This window comes from Hoplias malabaricus, chromosome Y (genome assembly GCF_029633855.1).
Source record: "Hoplias malabaricus isolate fHopMal1 chromosome Y, fHopMal1.hap1, whole genome shotgun sequence".
In the NCBI taxonomy this organism is placed as follows: domain Eukaryota; kingdom Metazoa; phylum Chordata; class Actinopteri; order Characiformes; family Erythrinidae; genus Hoplias; species Hoplias malabaricus.
Genome location: NC_089820.1, coordinates 75,021,544 through 75,040,292, shown reverse-complemented (window position 1 = coordinate 75,040,292; position 18,749 = coordinate 75,021,544). Strand labels below are relative to the sequence as shown.

Below are 18,749 nucleotides of genomic sequence, written 5' to 3'. Positions count from 1 at the left end.
TTTTACTGATGTAAAGCAGTATCATAATGCATTTATTACCAATATTAAAATGTTATTTTAGAAGGAGTTGTTAAATAATTGGCTCCTCTGTGTGTTTTGTTTCTTTATACACTACATTTTCCTTTTTCACAGCTTGGATAATCTTAGCATTAGCTCTGGGGCAGCCGCACATGAGTCTAAGCTCACCGTTCCCGATGGCAGCTGCCAGCTATAGGTGAATGAAGCCCCCTCAGCCTCGGTCTGTGCAGCAGTAGAGCTGCATTTTTGGGATTGATGGAGTTCCATCCAGTACTTTAAGGTACTTTGAGTTGGAGTGGTGTTTAGGATCCATATTTAATTTTCCAACATCAGCACCTGAGCTGACTACTGCTGTCATTGCTGCCATCAAATCCTCACAGTAATATTCTAACATCCTGAGTCTTCCCAGAAAAATAGAGGCTGTTACTAAAGCAGGGGGGTGGGAAGTTCTTGGATCATACTTCAATTCAGAGGAAATGTTGGATCAGTTGGTGTCAATAAACTGGTTCATGTGTCCTATAACATTTTTTTAGGTTTCTAATACATCTCACATCACCATGCCTTAACATGCTTGGAGGAGAACACAAACGACCAGTTTGTTTACATAAGCTCAGATGTAAGATGACAATGAAAGGAAATCAGGGCTTGACTGAGGAGACGGTATCAAATCCCAATATTTAAATTACATTAGTTTTTTCCTGGACGTTAGCTCTGACTTATTCAAATGCGTGCACTTTTGGGTCTGTTTGACCTCAGGTGAAACTGTAGATGTCTCACCTCTGAAACGAAAGCCATATGACTGGAGAGGAGAAGGGCTTAAATTAGCATATGGATTTTTGGAAGGGTTTAGGAAACAGGGAGGATGTGAGGTCTCTCAGCTTCCTCGGATTTCATGGTTTATCATTTCCACTCTCGGATACTCAGGAACTCAGGGTACTTCTTATGTAACTGTATTCTCTTTAGTCCTTACTGTACCCTCTGCCACCTCAGTGTTGTTCTTAGGCCCAGTATGGCACAATTTATAGTGCAGAATGATGCTTGTAAATATGTGATTGTTCATGGATGTCACCACCACTGGATCCAATCTCCCCCATTCATTCAGTTTGTCATTCATTTTTCATCTCTAACTGTTCATGCTGATCAGGGTCACACTGGGTCAGGAGCCTACTCGGAATCACTTGGCACCTGGATGGGGCCAGTTTATCGCAAGGAACTACACACTTAACCAGTTACTCACTCAGTCACTCTCACCAATTTCACACACTCAATGTGTGCCTTCCAATGTATGTTTGGACTGTGGGAGGAAAGCGGAGCACAGATTGGAAACCCATCAGACACAGAGAACACACCACACTACTCACAGACAGTGACCCTATGCAGGTTTGAACCCAGGACCCAGAGGCCCTGCAACTGTGTGGCAGTCACACTACCCGCAGCACCACCGTGCTCCCATCACCGTGACCGTAAAGGAACCTGAGTTTGAAAATTTCTCTTTAGTAAACCATTTCACATCAACCACTCTAAAGGACTTTGTTTATATTGCAACCACTGAACAATGGAGAAATTTTGAAATAATGTACTATTACATTCAGCAAGAAAAGTCAATATTCATAATAAAAAATAATCAGTGACGGTAATCAGAATAGTTATTGTACTACTTTTACTATTAAACTTTACAGAACACATTTCAATTCAGTTTAACTCTTTGTTTTCAAAGTAATACTTCACATTGCCCAAACATTGTTTTTATCATAGCTTCTATTCTCTTTAAACTTGCTTTCAGTTTCCATAAAAACAGCTGCAGAAATGTTTTCCACAAGAACAATCTAGGAAGGTGGTTGGATTTCCTGCTGCTTACATGGCTAGCAATCCCAAACACTTTCAGTGATGCTGATGTCTGGGCACTGGGGGCAGTCCATTATTTGTAGATCATGTACAGCTCCTGTTGCCTTCTTTTGTGTCTATTTCATTTGTTTCTTTTTCTCAGTAAGCGCTTATTGACAGCTCATCATCCTTTCAGACCCATAGTCTTCTCTACTATGGATTTTTGTTCTAGTCTGAAGCAAGAGTGGTCTTTATTTTCTCTTCTCTTTCAAAGATGAATGCTTTAAGTTATTTACATGGTTGTTATTTCTTGGTAATATTTGAACTAAACTGAAAAAAATGAATAAAATAAAGGCTGTTTTGACGGGAAAGGAAATAATATAAGTGTAATCTCAGTACATTGTTTATGTATAAAGAGCTTATATTCAAAGATGACAATCAAAATCCATTCATCTAAAGGAGGAGTGATGGAACAGATATTTCTATATATATTACACAGGATGTGGTGGAGGATCTGACAATATAGGTTAACACTGTGTCCTATTATTATGGCTCTGTCCCTTTAAGCTCTTGCAGCCCTCCACCCCTCCACCTAGGCTAACTGTAGCCTGCCGTAGACGTGATGACAGCTAAGTAAGTCCTCCACAGTGACAGCACTCTGATCCACACTGGAAAACACACTCCGGTGGGAGGGAGACTTCTACTACAGCTCCATCACCTGCTAACTTTGGGGACCACCATACACCAGGAGCATCTTTAGGTGAGACTGACAGATATCATTTATATATTTCCTTTTCTTCCTCTCCTCATTTGATTTCTCTTAATTTCTCTTTATACTTTAATGAGAATATGCTTTGATGTATCTTTGCTTTACGGCTTTGGTGGATGGCTTTAACCCTTTGCATACCAATAATGCCTCTATAGTGCTGGTGATTCTTAGAAAGCTTTGATGATATTGTGTAAATTTGTATTTATTTATTCATTTTTTTAATGTCGGTTTAATTTGATTTATACACAACTGGGGTTCACTGTAAGTCTTAAACTGTAAAAGCCAGTTTTGAAACTGAAATTGAAACAAAAAAATGTCACAAATGTGGCAAAAAGGCACACACCCAAGGGATGTGGCCCTGGGAACCACCTTGAAAGGTCCACTTAAAACCCACATAAACCCCAAAAACTGCCAGAAACCTGTCTGTGTGGCCGGCTACACATGGTTAGGAGAATAACAATAGAAGAAAATGGAGGGCTATTTTTGTCCCTCTTCCACAGACAGTTGACTAAAATGTGTGGATTCTTCATAGAAAATCATAGTAACTCCAAATATGCCACATTAGTGCCAATAACAAGGCACCGACCCAAGGGATGTGGCTTTGGCAACGAGCAGAGTTTTAAACCCACACAAACCCTAAAAACAGTACTGTAACTTTTATACATTTCTGTGGCTTGGTTTGGAGCTTAGCAAGTCAGAAGAAAGAAAATGGAAGGTGCCATTTCCCTCCCTTTCTTCTATACCCACTGACTTAAATCACATTAAAGATGGTTCTCTATTGAAAATGTTGTGTATTTTAGAAAGCTGGCCTTATTTAGCAGAAAATTCCAGGCTTGTTTTTACTTTTACGGCCTTTTAAAGCAAATACTAAGTATTTGCAAACCTATTATCTTATCATTTTCTCTGAAAAAAGCACAATGAATGCTGTTTTTCGCCTTTTTGTTTGGGCCACACTTCAGCTGTGTGTGTGACTCCAGTCATTTTTGATAATTGAGGAAGCTGGTGGACTAGACCATTCTTCCAAAGGGGGCTGCCAACTATCAATGTAGTTAGGGAAAACAAAGATTTGGTCATACAAGTTAATTGAACTCGACACGAAACGAAATCAAATATTAGTAAATAACATCCTGATTTGTTATATCTCAAAAACAACGAGAATATTACGTCTGAAATTGAGTAAATATTTTGGAACACCCCTCTTTGCCCAATTGTTGCCATGCTCTCAATATCGGTATGGGTGTGGTGTGAATTTGGTTAGAAATCTCGTCCAATTTGGCGCCTTCAAACACAGTATTTTCAGCATTGAAGATCGGGAGAAAATGTCCAAAGTCGCAGTTTTAGATGTAGTATGAGTCCAAGAAGCTAAACGGAGTTTTTTCGTTGTTATTTCTGGATTTTAGGTAAGGTATCTCTTTCCCTGTAAGCCTTTAGCGATTAGCTTAGCGGCGGTGGGGTGAGAGTTGCTGTTGAACGGACTCTTTTACGATGTTTGATGTTTTTTCTCTTCGTTGTTTACGTCAATGACAGGTCTGTCTGCTTCAGATTATTGTTTTACTCCAATTGGGGCTTATTTCTGCTGTTTCTAAGCCGTGCAACATGTGGTTTACGGTGTTAATCCGTCTGCTTAGCTGCTTTCTAATATAACGTTAACGTTAGCAGCCAAAGGAAAACATCTGTATAACAGCAGTGTTTATTTGAGTCACAAAAAACAGGCGGCAGATTATCTTTAGCTAACTATATTTGAATTTTCATAAAAGACTATAAAATGCTGCCTGTATGTGTAAATGGTGTAAACACTATCTAAATCATGTTTTTATGTCCTTTACCCTGTCCATTCTCCAATTCCTATTAGCTTCTGCCGAGTTGCTGTCGGTCAGATTGTGGGATTATCACACTGATTTGCAGATATTGTCAGATTAAGATTTAGATTAAAAAGCCTGCTTTTATTTTACTCTTGGATTAAAGGGAAATTTAGAATCAATCCCTTTTGCCTTTTCTGAGTTAAGCCTGGGCGGCCCATTTTTTTGACATTTTATTTGTGATGTCAAATTTCGTATACCAAAAAAATAATAATAACAATTTATCCTGTTTTTTTATTATTATGTTTTCGACATATTTTAAATCTGCCCTAGATTTGAAGTCAGTATACTTTACTGTTTTCCTCTCATAAAATGGTTTGCGAGGGTTGGGAGCAGCTCTCTTCCTGTTTTTGAGACATTGCAGCATTGTGGTTCCTTAGAAACTTGTACAGAACTGAACACATTGCACACTCACTGTTACTGCCTTCCTCCCAGTGGCTGAAAGGCACAGATTTTTGGTTGGGGAATCCCATATTGAGCAAAGCAAATAGGTGGCAGGTGACCAGAAACACTGTCTTTGTGCTCAGTACGATACCAAAGTATCGTCTGTACCAATATACACCAGTATAAACACACAGAAGTGGGCAGTATTCAGCCTTTTCATTTATCCAGAAAAACATGGGGTCACAGAGATAAAAATCTTCTTTTACCTCAGATGACCTGGCTAAGAACTGTTGACAATGTATAGTTACAAATAATGCACCCCAAAAATAAATTTTAAACAAAAAGTCATTTTGTACCTAATTTATTGTCAAGGTGGACATTATTCATTTAAAAAAAATCACTGCTTTTTGTAATATTTAAATTAGCACAGCTACACCTTTGTGCCTATTTGTCATGTCATATATTTATTACTACTAGTAGTAAAAGCGAAAGTGTGGTGCACAAAAGTGAATATCCCATGACATAGCCTAATATCTTTGGAAAATATTGTGATACAAACTTTTATCAGCGTTGTCAGGGCCTGGATGAAGAACAACATGTACCCTACTCTGGCTTTAATCTGTATTAAATGTGATCAATATATTTTTGTTTTTGTGGTTTGTAAACAGCTTGATACTGACAATACCCTCAGCAGACAAAACCTAAACCCTAGCAAAACAAGGGTGGTGCATTTGGAAATAGGCCACATAAAACTACAGTGATTATATAATGATTGTTTAATGTAGTGTTTGCAGAGATGAACTAATTTAAGGAGTAATTTAATTACGCTCTGGTTCTAGAAGCAGCAATGGCACCAAAATGAACTTTGAAAGGTGTATATGGCATCGTTTCTTACAATAACTATAACATATAATTATAATGACTATGTAGTAAACACTATCATTGGGTAAAGATAAATCTGGATTGGTGCCCTTGGCCCTGGATTATTTTTGGGAGGTTCTGACAACTTCGGTGAGGCGGTGCCAAGCAGTGCTGCCCCACACTCGAACAAAAGAGCACAGAGGCCGGCCTGACTTGGCACTGCTCTACTTCTCCAGTGTGGGTGAATTGTCTGCTGACACAGTTTTGGTTGAAATAGTCTTTTCAGCCTGATGAAAATTATTGCATACTTTCTCATGTAATATTTTCTCAAATTAAGCTTTAAAGTATTCTAAAGTATGCTCCGGCACTTTAAACCTGAATCTCCTCTGAATCAGAACCTGAATGAGTTGCTACTAAACCTGCCCATTGACTTCTGTAGGTGCAGTGTAATGAGTTTTGATTATTGTTCTTGGTAGCTGACTGTAAACTAGATTAAGCTGAAATACATTGGAATATTCATGTAAGGTAGGTATTTATTTGTTTGTTTGTTTGCCCTTGCAGGCCTCTGTGTTACTTCACAGTGAGAAGAGGAGTACAGCCCTTAGCGGAGGATCATGAGTGAGTTGGAGCAGTTACGGCAGGAGGCCGAGCAGCTCCGCAACCAAATCAGAGTAAGAAAACCTTCCGAACACCTACACATGCATAATTCTACTGTCCCTTAATCTGAACCTTCTGAACATGCCCTTTCTGTCCGTCCAATTCAAAACCAATTCCAAAGCTTCACATACATGTACGTATACATACATGCAGTTTCCTTAAAGATAAAGTTCCAGGGTGATTTCTCTGCAGCATAACTCTAAAGAATATTTTGTCAGTGTTCAGACTTCTTTCTTTCTGTTGTAGCTGTAGGAAAACTGAAGAATTTTCAGATCGAAACAGCTGCAATTTTAATTTTAGCCTGAAAGTTTTAAGTAGAGCATTTAATCTCGATAAAACAGAGCTTGTGATGACTTGAACCTATCAGAAACGCTGTGTGCTATGACATCACAACTACACTGTCTGGTAAAATGTGATCCGCATTTAAGTCTTAAGCTACATAAAGTGGTTGTGTTGGTTTCCTTCACTGGAACAATGGACCTGGATTTGGATTTGTTAGGAGTTAATCACAATTTAAATCACAGTCATAATATTGATCTATAAAATCACAATTACATACAGCCCCCAAATTATTCAGCCTTGATTTGCACCAAACATTTTATTACCATGGTCAATAATTTCAGTTTGTTTCCCAGAACTTGGTAAAAGAACAGATAAACTGTTCATGTGAATCTCCCTTGTAGTAGAGGGCAATGGACAAGTCCTTCTGATTGGCTTCTTTTAGAAGTATATGCCATTTATTTATTTATTTTTTTACATGCCTAGTAAAACCTAAAATTTGATGTCTGTTGTAACTAACTGTATGCCGTACCAAGCAGTGGATATAGTAGAACTTAAAAAGCTTTGGAGTGTGATCTTTAAATGAAGAAATTAAGTATTATTCCTACAGTGCTTAATATTGGTTTTAGGTTCATCCAGCTTGAGCAACACAGCTTTGTAAAATAGCTCATATTGTACCACACAGTCAATTATAACTTCTTTGACATGACAGCCTAGATCCTGACCTAGTTTGTCCATGTCTTGGTGTTGTTGAAAGTAACACTGCTGGGTCAGAGTGATGGGCTGGAAGGTTGTAAAAAGATACACTGTATTGTCAAGAGTATGTGGGCATTCATTTATCCAGTGTTTCTTCAGAAATTGTTGTCGATAGCTTGTTTCTTCTAAGGAACATTGCTGTGTCAATTTAGTTGCATTCAGCTATGAGAGCATTAGTAAGGTCTTCTACAGCTGATGTTGGATGATCAGTTCTGATTTGCAAAATGCCCTCTAACTCATCTTAGAATTATTGGTTAGAGCTCCATCACTCCAGAAACCAAAGGTCCACTTCTCCACAAACATATGCTGAGGGTGCTTTTTATTCTAAAACACTATTTTTCACAAAACAGACTGGTTTCATTCCCAGCTTGGACAGGAATGCCATGCTACATCCATAAAAGTCCTTGGGCAGGGCGACTAACACCACATTTGGGTACATCTGTAATAAAATTAAAACTGCAGTCTCTATGGATCGTGCGCCAAATGCTATAAATGTAAATGTATTCTTAATTGCAGGATGCCAGAAAAGCATGCAGTGACTCCAGCTTGTCCCAGGTAAGAAAATCATCTCATCTGTAGGTTTTTCTCTGTGCTGACCCTGCCCATCTTGTCATGTGTTTGGTCCATGGAGATTCCCACTTGTCTGCTCTGCGAGCCCGGCTCAGACATGCAACTCTGCAGCTAACCCACATGCCCAACATGCTCTTAAGTGCTCTGAAATATTAAACACCCTCCTGCATGCCATGGTCTCCATCAAACTTTAAACATCATCTCATGCCCTGCTGCTTTGGTGAATTTTATAATTTGATAATGATTTTTTTTTTCCTCCCTCCCTACCATTTTTGACAACCATTGTGTCTTTATGAGGGTGTGTCCCATTCAGCAATTTGCTACATCTTTGCTGCATATCTGAAAATAAAACTATAATAATAATAATATAAATAATAATGTTGCCTAAGGCTCAGTGATTAATTATTGTTGTATTAAAATCTCAATTTGACAAGTGCTATTTTAATCTTGACGAGCTGTGATTTTTAGTTATTTTTTACATTATTCAACATTGTTTTAGGAAGTTTAAGTGGGGAATTATAATCTAATAACACATGGTTTGTGGTTGGGTACACTGCATTCAGGATTCGAGTTCTAAGTTTATAGAAAGTAATTACATATTGTGATATATTTAAATAGATATTGAATTTGCTTTCTGTCAAAATATAGCTGTAATATTCATTGAAATGTTTCTGTAATGAGGTAGGCATAAGTTTCATATAATGATATTTTATGTGCTGTGTTACCAACATGTTGGTAACATCTGACTTCTGAGACTTGTTAAATATATCAATCTTACTAGAATATTATCTTTAGAATCAGGCACTTCCAGTACTTTCCAAAATGTCAAAATCACAGCTCCACCTAGGTTATTCATTAATTCCTTTGCATACCATGTGTGATATGTGGTTATTTACAAAGACTCTTTTTTTAATGTATCTAACATTTTCCTCTTTTTTCTGGTCTGTTTAGATCACAGCTGGGCTGGATTCGGTGGGGAGGATCCAGATGAGGACGAGACGAACCCTCCGAGGCCATTTAGCCAAAATCTACGCCATGCACTGGGCCACAGATTCCAGGTCAGTAGAAAGAACGAGGGAAATGGAGGGACAAACAGAAGGTTTGGAGGAGAGTGGGAGGATGGGTGGGTTCCCTCAGAGAAACCCTGCAGGTCTGTCAGTGTACACTCAATGAATAATACAGCAGCCCGCTCACAACTCAATGGTGTCCTGAGATTATGCTGCCTGCCTCCTGCTCCCCGTCTCCCTCTTTCCTCTTTTTTTCCCTCCCCTTCTCCCACCCTCTCCACCATCAGCTATTCTCTCTGTTTCACTTATTGCATCCCTTCCTTATTCTTGAATGGTGGGGACAAGTAATTGTTCTGTTGGAAAAAGTCTGTTTATAGATGATGTGATTGTGGGGAGAAAAATTTGTTTAGTGTTTTTAAATGTCAGCGAAACATACATGCTGCTCAGTGGGTGCTGTATTTAAATCAGCATTTAGTTAATTGTCTGTCTGGTTTAAGCTTGACCTGCCTTTTGTTTTGTTTTTCAGGCTGCTAGTTAGTGCCTCACAAGATGGCAAACTCATTATCTGGGACAGCTACACAACAAACAAGGTGAGTGTATTGTACACTGAACACTTCCTCTATAAAGAGAGCCCAGCATCTATCGTAGTGTTCGCCCATCTACTTCAAACAATATGATCATCATGTTAATGACAGTCAGTTGTAACGGCTAGAAACGTATGAGTTCTAGAAGGACAGTTTAGCTATATTCAATTCTTTAAACAAGTCCTTAGGATAATGCAGGTTGTGGTGTGATTGTAGCCATTACTTTTCCCTCATTTTACACACCATACAGGAAGTAAAAATCCCTAATACATTTAAAGTTATTGTAATGTAATTTGACCAGTTCTGTTTTAGTAGTATATGTGGTCAATGATGCTGTGTATTAGAAGACACAATTTCTTCATTCATTTCAGTATTTTTACATGTCGTAACATCCATCATGTTGTTTTTTTTTTGTTTTTTTTTTTTTCTTCTCTCTCCCTTCTCCTCCTTCCTCCCCCCTCTCCCTCTTTTGATTCTGTTTCCAGATCCATGCCATTCCATTGCGCTCGTCCTGGGTGATGACCTGTGCCTATGCTCCTTCTGGAAACTATGTGGCCTGCGGAGGCCTGGACAACATCTGCTCCATCTACAGTCTTAAAACCCGTGAGGGCAATGTCAGGGTCACAAGAGAACTGCCAGGGCACACAGGTAAACACACCCAGATCTGTGAGAGGATTGTGTTCTGGAAACACTGTTGTGGTGTATAACTTGGAAGCTATTGCCCTGTCGTAGCTGAAATACATCATCCTGATGTATCTTTCTTCCAATAAGGTTATTTGTCATGCTGTCGTTTCTTGGATGATAGCCAGATAGTCACCAGCTCTGGAGACACCACTTGGTGAGTGAAGAATGTAGCATAACAACTTTCTCATCTATAATATCTCACAACAGTTTCTCGCATCCCAGAATGTGGTAATAATAAAAATCAAGAGCCTTTTTTTTTAAATAATCTTGAGTAATGAATGTAGATCTTTCCCTGGTTCTGTGCATTTCAAAAAGCAAACTGAACATTTTGAATTAGTGTTCCAGTTATTCATCACGTCTCTCTCTCTTCTGTCTCAGTGCCCTGTGGGACATAGAGACGGGTCAGCAGGCAACTATCTTCACAGGCCACAGTGGAGATGTGATGAGCCTTTCTCTCAGCCCCGATTCCAGGACCTTTGTCTCTGGGGCCTGTGACGCCACTTCCAAACTGTGGGACATCAGAGATGGCATGTGCAGACAGTCCTTCACCGGACATGTCTCTGACATCAACGCTGTCTGTGTGAGTGTGGGGTGAAGAGCCGTTAATGGCATTGAGTGTAATTTAGAGTAATTTAGAGGTCACTTACACGTTACATTTCAGTTAAATTAGAGACCATGGAAGTTTTTCCACAGTTGTTAGCGTTCTCAATTTTGTTTAAACGACTTATATAATGTGATTTGCGAGCACTTATATTAATGACTTAAATCTGTCAAATAGAGCATTTATGGAGAGAGGTTTTGTCTTATGGCCTGCTGCTGTAACCGTTTTAGAGCAGTGTAGTGTTTTTGAGCTTGGGATATGTTGTCTATTGGGAAAGATTAAGCATGTGTCTGCATTGGGTTTGGGTACTTAAACAACTGTATTCAGTGAACATGAAAATCATGTTTACATGATAACTAATCACAAACTAGAATGTCATGGTTGTGACAGCTGTAGATGCGTGTGCTTAGGATTTTAACACTCACCCACTAGTCACTCCCTCAAGTTTTAGCTCATGCTAATACAACTGTTGAAGCTCAAGTTCCATCACACCCTGACTGTGAGGGTTAATGAACTTTATTGCCACTTGCTTGTAACACACAGATCTTTAGTGTTTTCTCCATCTGTCTGGCCTTTTCAGTTCTTCCCTAATGGAAATGCATTCACGACCGGATCAGACGATGCCACATGTCGCTTGTTTGACCTGCGTGCTGACCAGGAGCTGATGATGTACTCGCACGACAACATCATCTGCGGCATCACCTCTGTGGCCTTCTCCAAGAGTGGCCGTCTGCTGCTGGCTGGCTATGACGACTTCAACTGCAATGTGTGGGACACGCTGAAGGGAGAACGAGCAGGTTTGTGACAATAACATACACTAATATGTCTAATGCAAAAAAAATATTTTGGATTTGTTTGGAATACATTTACGGCATTTTGAATGATGTCTGCTTATGGCCCCAATATGACAGTGGTATAATTAGACTAGTCGGGGTAAAGTAGCTCTAACAGGTTTGAATTAGAACAGCTGTTACTGATACAAATACACATTGATCAGCTATGATCATTCATATTAGATCACTGATTTTTATATTTTCTTACTCACAGGTGTCTTGGCTGGGCACGATAACAGGGTCAGCTGTTTAGGTGTGACCAACGACGGCATGGCAGTGGCCACGGGCTCGTGGGACAGCTTCCTCAGGATATGGAACTGACCTGATTGGAAGGGACTCCGGAGAGTGACGGCCCACTCTGTCCAATCAGTCACTGTAGCGTCCTGCTGCCACAGAGGAAACCCTACTCCTCCTTCTCTTCTTCCTCCCTCCCTCCCTCCCTCTCTTTTCCAGGTGACCTGGTTTTCTTCTTCTCTTACTAGAGCCTGCCCCCCACCTCCCCTCCAGCCTTGAGTCAGCTGCAGAGGACGAGGCCCAACTATGAGGACCCTCTCTTATCTCTTTCTCTCGGTTTCTATCTATCTGTCTATCCGTCTGTCTGTGTACACGGCCTCATAACCTAAAGAACATGGGGGATAGACTGTGTTGTGTATATACGATATTTGCTATTCTATGTGCTTTTATGTGAAATGTATGCACTTCTGACAGTGTTTGGATGTTGATGTGCGGATTCTCGTGGTGGGTGTGTCAGTTGTCATTGTGTTTCCTTGATTAGGGATTTTTTTTTTAACAGTTGCAATCACAATGTAGTTCTGCTGCACACACCAGGGCACTGCCAACGGTTAGGGTTTCTCCAACATATAAAAAAAAACTGACGCACTCTCCAGTGTAGGTGCCAAAATCAGCCTGCACTGGCCAGGTTAATGAAACAGTGTTGTTGAAGTATTGCGAGATGACCTCGCAATACTCGGGAGTTCTGTCTTTTTCCCCCTCCCAAATTGTTGCATAATTCAGTTGCGGAGATGTAAATAAAGTCATTTGAGTGGTTTGATGTGAAAGGGATAGTTGTGCATTGCAGCGAATTTAAAATGTCTCATTGCTGTACAGTGCTATTGCCTAGGAATCAGGAATTATGATGTTGCAAATATAGTCAGTATAGCATTTTATTTACTATCAAAACAACCACCAGCGAACCTACACTTCAGCGCTTTTAATAAATATTGTAAAAATACTACTATATTAGTTTAGGTTTTATTTTGCTTTACAATGCCATGCATGTACCACTGCCTTTAAGGGAAAATAAAAACTGGTTTGTTGAGCCAAAACCTCATCTCCAGAACAAAATCAGTGTATTCATAGCCATTCCACACAGTTCCTTTATGTTATGTATTTTATTAGAGCCATTTAGACAACACTGCTGTGATTACATCTGATGCCAGGTTTCCCTAGTACAGCATTTCACAACAAACCACTGTGACTTTAACCATTGAATTATTAAGATTTTTGAATCTCCCCTTTAAAGTAGCATTCCAGCCCACATCTGCTGTTACTGCAGACATGGTTGATTACCACTGACAATCTCTTCAACTCCTTTCCCTGTAGATAGTAAGAAAACCAAGTCCAGTTAAGACCTGTAATATAATTCAATGGGCAGGTGCTGAATCATCTTGGCATTGGCTTCTTTGAGTCAGTGTCTTTTTTTCGTTTGTTAGGGATCTGATTGTCTGTGGTAGTGAGTTATGTTACAGAAGCAGCTGATTGTACTGGAAAGCAGACTTTTCTTTTGACGAAAGTCAGTCATGAAATGAACATTCCTCACTGTCTTCACTTTAAACCTGGTGTACTGAGAAGCCCAGCTTTGTGAGAGAACCCCAGTTCAGCTGAAGGAGCACTGGAGGGGTGCACAGAGCCTCAGTGACACCGTCCCTTGTGATCCAGGCTTGAGTGTGTTTAGGGCATTAATAGTCAGCCATGGTGCCTCCTGCTCTGTCAAAAAGCGGCCCCAGTAGCTGCCATTGTACCAGTTTGTATTTGCTGTCCTCAAGCCATCATGCAGTATTGTTTTGAGCAAATTTGTCTGGACGCCATCCAGTTGGATGGACAGAAGTAGTTTTGGAAGCGTATTTGGCTTCTGTCAGTTTTGTTGAAGGAACTGTGGTACTCTCTGTATAACTCTACATTGGTCCAGTTTGAAATAAACCTACCACGGCCTATGGGTAGGATATTCATTTGGCAGACTGACCTCATACCGCGCTAACCAGGATGTGCTACATAAGAGGCCTTGCTCTCTGCCATCTTGACTCTGGCAGTGTGTACTGTACTTGACACCACACACCTTAAAGGTATATTCCGGTGTTTTCCAAACTTTAAAAAAACACGTCTTGTTTAAACATTTGCTGACATTTTCTAAGCTGCCCGTTGACGTGTATCAAAATATTTTTGGGAAAATGCGTACTTTAATGATGGCTACATGAGCCAATACCGGTATCTGCTATTTTTATGTCTGAATCTGATATTGTCAATACATAGACATTTATTAAATGCAGAAATTGGATTCAGTTCACCTGGATTACCATTTTAGTTTGTGGGGTGAGGTATGACAAGAACAGAGACAATACCTGGTTGATTCCAAGACATTTTCTGTCGTGTTTTTTTTTTTTTTTTTTTGAAAGCCAGAAATCCTGTTGACCCTAAATCCTTATAATAGGAAGAGATTGGGAAGACCATATGCTACAGGTGTGGCAGAACAGTTCAATAAATACCGGAATATTTCTTTAAAACAGCACAAATCAGCAGATGTTTATGAATGCGTAGCTGCACATAAACACACCGCTTCTACTTAAGGGTGATACAGCCGAGTCTTAAACTCATGTGTCTTTTTTTTTTCTTTGTATGTGACCACAAGCTTCACTGTGTGTAATTTTCCACAAATGTGAGATGTGTGTGTTTATAAAACGGCACAGGGACAACTTCCTGTGTCAAACTCGAGAAGAGCGCAAGCCTTAACTGTCATAGTTCACTTGAAAGTCAGTAATCACCTTCATATTGTGCCAGTGGGTATGAATGAACTAGAGGAATGAAGGCTATTGTTATGAGTCTATTATAACCTGATTAACATGGTTTTTCTAATTTTTTTCCCTCTGTGAATGAAATGCTCTACTTCTCAATTCAGCTTTAGATATTTTATTTTAATTTTTCGGGTTGCTGAAGTGTCTGATGTTTAAGAGTTCCCAGACCTTAGAGTTCCCAGTGATTTGTTTTTTTTATATATCTCTCTCAGTTTTAGTACTCTGTTGTGAGTGGAGTTCTTTTTTTGTTTTATTTCCTGCATTGTACTGTACTTTGGCCTGGCTTCGTCCATTTGCCATATGTTCTGTTTCCTTCACTTACACAATACCATAAAGTATGGCATAAATTTGCCCACTTATTGTGTCTAGCGATGCTTCTGAATTGCCAAAAGATGTTAATTGTGACTTCCCACATTTAACATGATGTTTTTAGCAGTACATTTGTTTTTCCTTCAGTATAGCAACAAAACTGTATATAGTATGATATGAATGTATTCTGTTGAGCAAATGCAGGCTAATGGAATTAAACACAATTTCCAAAATCATCTGAAAATTAATGAGGAATAAGGAGAAAGCTAATGACTATCCTATGGATACTTTGGCGAGCTTCCTGGAACTTATCCTATGGATAACCGTGTTCTAGCAAGGCTTCTTCAGCCAGAATGTCAGAAAAATCAGCTTTCTCCTTTAGATATTTGGAAAATAGCTACTTTTTAATCCATAAAGTACATTGGAGATCCTATCTCAGTCAGGGCAAACAGGGAAGTTCAGCTTTGAAACAACTGTGAAAGATTAGAAATCCCGAGAATTTAAGCCCGAATAGTATTGCTTAGGCCTAATTCCTCACTTCCTCTAATGCCTCCGCGGGGGGAAATACGTGTTGTAGGGTGAAAAGTCTTTGTCTCAGTGAAGCAACCTTTTGTTGCACTTGATTATTCTTTTTGTGCCAGAGTACCACAGCAGTAAAAGGGCTGTCACCATTAAACATATTTGGAATAGAGTGTTGTACAGATGAATTAAGCTTTCAAACCAACATGTTACTGAACAATGTGAAGCCTTTAAAATGGAAACACTGGCAAAATGTAAGAAAGGCAGGCTCAGTTTCTTACTGTAAGTTAAATCTTTTAACCGCTTCAGCTTCTTTATTCTGTAAGATTTGTTGGCCTACTTTTTAATTGACAACAATTCTTGACCAATTTGGCTTATTCCAAAGCTTTCCCCCTCGAGTATTGTTAAAAGAAGTGAGGATTGGCTCTGCTCTTCTGGATTAGTTGTTGTTAAATGTTGCCAAACTGGATGAAGCTCTGCTTGTAACCTGCAGTTTCATCAACATAGAAATTTAGATGAAACTGAGAAGCCCCCGCCCCAAGCTCGCTGTCAGAAATGAAAGTTCGTGTGAGGTAAAGCTCTTCACGTCTCTGCCCTGCTGCCATCGATCTCTTCATCACCGGAATCGTTCTGCAGAGCTCTCACACAGCTGCAGTTTCGATTTGAAGTTTAGTTTTGCCGCTGTTTATTTGCAGTGGCACATGCTGGGGGTGTAAAATCTAATCTCTGAAATGGATTATACCACTGTTTTTTAGAAAACGATTCGTGGAGTCTGATCTGTGAATCACAATTCTGTTCAAATCGGTTGATTTTTCAAAACATACGAAACACACAAATGTAACGAGACGGGTCATTTGTTTAAAAGCTGGGTTATTCTGGTTAGCCAGATAATCTGAGCCCAAAATCAGGCTTGTCCAATAAGAGAAGAGCTGAAAAAGATTCTTGGACAGTCCAACTTGTTAAGTTATGTTTTGTGAAATACTCCCTAGAGCAGACACTAAAACCAACACAGTGTACAATATAGGAATGTGTAAGGTGTATGTTAAAACAATACCTTACATTAATCTTTGTAACTTAAATACTTGAAAAATACACATTTAAAAAGAAATCAAATTGAGCCCATTTTGAAAAACTGGCCACACCTTGGACCCTGCAATGCCCCACACCCAATAATCACTATTAGTTTTGGTAATTGGTCCTGAACGTGGGTTTTGTTTGTTTGTTTATTTTTTGTTATTACTTGAGAATTTGCAGTTGTAATTTTAAGGTAAATAAAACCACATACTTAACAGTTTATCAGTTGTAATTTTACACCCTTAGTGTAAGACTATGGACCGTTTGTCTGACACCAGTTCTATGTTTCATACGTGACTAAAATACCAGTGAACAGCACAGAAATAACCGAAGTGCACTCGTCAAGCTGGGGACCAGCTCCAGGCATTACTGCATTCCTGTACTTCATCACTGAGAACATACACTCCGGAAAACGATCTAGAAAGTGAAATCAACTCAAGATCTAGTTGATATATGTTTCTGATCTTTCTCATTATTAGATTATTTAAGGTTTTCTAGACGATTACGATGACTTTATTGAGACGGTCTCGATATTGGAAAGTAATTTTCATTTAAAGACAATGTTATAAATATATAAAATAATTACAAAATATGTGAAAAAGATCAATAATCAGGAATGAGAAATATTGCATATAACAAATAGACTGAAGGTGATTTCACCAGATGTTTTTAGAGTGTACATGTGACTGCAAAGGCGTAGAAATGCCTTTTTAATGTGCCTGTACTACACAGCCAAGTCATCATCATCATCATCATAACTATCACTGTATTACACCAATTACTCAAGCATCCATTTGACCGTGCTGAATAATCCAATTAAACATTAAAGGTGTTCATTGTTTTACGTTTTTTTTTTTATTAGTATTTTCATTTTTTTATATATCACTGCCTCTCTTTCCCTGTCCAGATTAATCACAGATTGTGAGGAAAAAATGTCAGTAAAACATATTGTTCTTAATTCTCACTTATTCGTGTTGATTACCTTAACTTTTTATCATCAGGAGCGGATTTTGTATTATTTTCTGTAAGTCCAGAGGAAAAAAAACAACAAAAAAACAAAAAACACAATGATTATTATTCACAGTGGACGCTTTTTATGAATCCTTTATTTAGTTTTGTTTTTTTAAACACCAGATTTTTATTTGTATTTGTACAGTGGCTGAGTGATACTTGTTGCTGTGTGTTCTCATAACCAATAAAAAGCTTTTCATCAAAGCTCAGCGTTGGACTTGTGCATATAAAGTGTTGTTGAGGTCCATTTATCTAAAGAGGGACATATTTTGTGCTTAAGACTATATGCCTCTGCAGATTTCAATTTAAATAGAGTCATATTAGCCTGGATAAAATCACTTGTGGGGTCTTGTGACAGTTAAAAGAGCCCCCTGTTGTGAAGGAAAGGCTGACCTTCACACCTAGGAACAGAGCTTATATTAGAAAGACAGGTGTTCCACTGTCCACCGTTAGAGGGCAGTTATTCACCAGGGACAACAGTATCAACAGTAACAGCATATTCCACTGTTTAGATAAAAATCCATAGGATTCTAATTTTATAAATGTAGTATTTAAGTGCAAATCTGAGGAAAACCACAAAGGAATAAATAAACTCCTCAGAGGGTAAACACCAGTGTAAACATCTATGATCCTCAATTAGTAGTAGTAGTAATAATAATTATATTCATTAATAGTGTCGCAGTCACACAGCTCCAGGGGCCTGGAGGTTGTGGGTTCGAGTCCGCTCCGGGTGACTGTCTGTGAGGAGTTGGTGTGTGAATGTGTGAGTGTGTGTGTGTGTGTGTTACCCTGTGAGGGACTGGCGCCCCCTCCAGGGTGCGTTCCTGCCTTGCGCCCAATGATTCCAGGTAGGCTCTGGACCCACCGCGACCCTGAACTGGATAAGGGTTACAGATAATGAATGAATGAATGAGTATTCATTTATATGCTACCTTTCCCTGACACAATATGCCACAAAAAATGTAGCAAACAATTACCCTAGAATTAATAGCAACAGTAGTTAAAGAAATTGAACTTTCCAGAAAACTGTCAGAGGAAACACATGATTTCCTTCACTTTCTCATGTAGGTGGCAGTGTGTGT

At 39.1% G+C, this 18,749-nt stretch overlaps 1 protein-coding gene across 1 annotated transcript; it reads left to right on the top strand.

The window, feature by feature from the left end:
* The first annotated feature begins 3,837 nt into the window (after positions 1 to 3,837).
* On the top strand, positions 3,838 to 17,860 carry LOC136677982 (guanine nucleotide-binding protein subunit beta-4). The gene is made up of 10 exons (XM_066655714.1): positions 3,838 to 4,011; positions 6,277 to 6,386; positions 7,924 to 7,962; positions 8,929 to 9,035; positions 9,511 to 9,574; positions 10,054 to 10,216; positions 10,340 to 10,406; positions 10,631 to 10,832; positions 11,434 to 11,650; positions 11,901 to 17,860. The coding sequence occupies exons 2-10, from the start codon at positions 6,330 to 6,332 to the stop codon at positions 12,005 to 12,007; spliced, it is 1,023 nt and encodes a 340-aa protein (XP_066511811.1). The 5' UTR covers positions 3,838 to 4,011; positions 6,277 to 6,329; the 3' UTR covers positions 12,008 to 17,860.
* The last annotated feature ends 889 nt before the right edge of the window (positions 17,861 to 18,749 follow it).